Consider the following 1,036-nt stretch of genomic DNA (forward strand, 5'->3'; position numbering starts at 1 on the left):
TGCACTCTCTCATGTATATATATATATATATATATATATAGATGTATATATTATATATACAAACACTCACACCCACACACACAACCATATATCTATCTATCTATATATATACTCGCCGCTACTGCATCATCGGATAGCATCCAAGATCTAATATAAAGTTACGTGAATTTCTATGTACATACGTCGAACCTCTGCACTCTCCCGTATGTATATATAGATATATATATATATATAACAAGATATACTTACCCCTACTGCAGCATCGGATACCATCCAAGACCTGATTGGAGTGGGTGTACTAGTACCCGCAGGTATGGACCCCGAGAGTGTGGAGGTGTCTCCCAGAACCGTGTTGTTGGTTGCGTTGAAGGGGGGTGCAGATGTAGTGGCCAATGCCGTACACGGCATGATCGTGGGTACCTACTGTATGTATTCAGGACTCCTGGGGTTGTATATAGACAATCTGTCGCACAAGATACAACATCGATCGTATATGATCAATCAGATCATACAGGTATGATGTGTGTATATGTAGCCGTGTTGGTGGATGTATGGCTGTGTTGGTGTGTGTGTATACTGTTGTATTCGTGTATATGCATGTACATGTATTGGTGTGTGTGTGTATAGGTATATCTGTGTATGTATACAATTACGTTACAGTATGTACCTCATATTATCTGTAGATAAGCTTAGATTGTAGTGACGAAAACGGTGCATGGCATGATACTTTGGAGCTACTGCGTTTATTGACAACCTATAGCACATGCTACAGCACTGCAATATTTAGGACATCAGGTGGTAGTGCTATATTATATATATATATCTATATATATATTATATATATATTATATTTTATAATATATATATATATATTTTATAATATATATAGCACTACCGCCTGATGTCCTGAATTATATATATATATCTTATTTAGGACATCAGGTGGTAGTGCTATATTATATATATATATATATACTATATATTTTATGATATATATATATATATATATATATTATCATACATATATATATATATA

The 1,036-nt window shown here is 34.1% G+C and overlaps 1 protein-coding gene across 1 annotated transcript; it reads left to right on the forward strand.

Moving 5' to 3' along the window:
- Nucleotides 1-313: 313 nt before the first annotated feature.
- SARC_17084 (hypothetical protein) lies at nt 314-514 on the forward strand (the record flags this gene model as incomplete). Its single annotated transcript, XM_014288816.1, has 1 exon — nt 314-514. A coding segment is annotated over one exon (201 nt), but the record flags the coding sequence as incomplete, so codon positions are not given.
- Nucleotides 515-1,036: the final 522 nt, after the last annotated feature.

This window comes from Sphaeroforma arctica (genome assembly GCF_001186125.1).
Source record: "Sphaeroforma arctica JP610 unplaced genomic scaffold supercont1.9715, whole genome shotgun sequence".
NCBI classification, from domain to species: Eukaryota; class Ichthyosporea; order Ichthyophonida; genus Sphaeroforma; species Sphaeroforma arctica.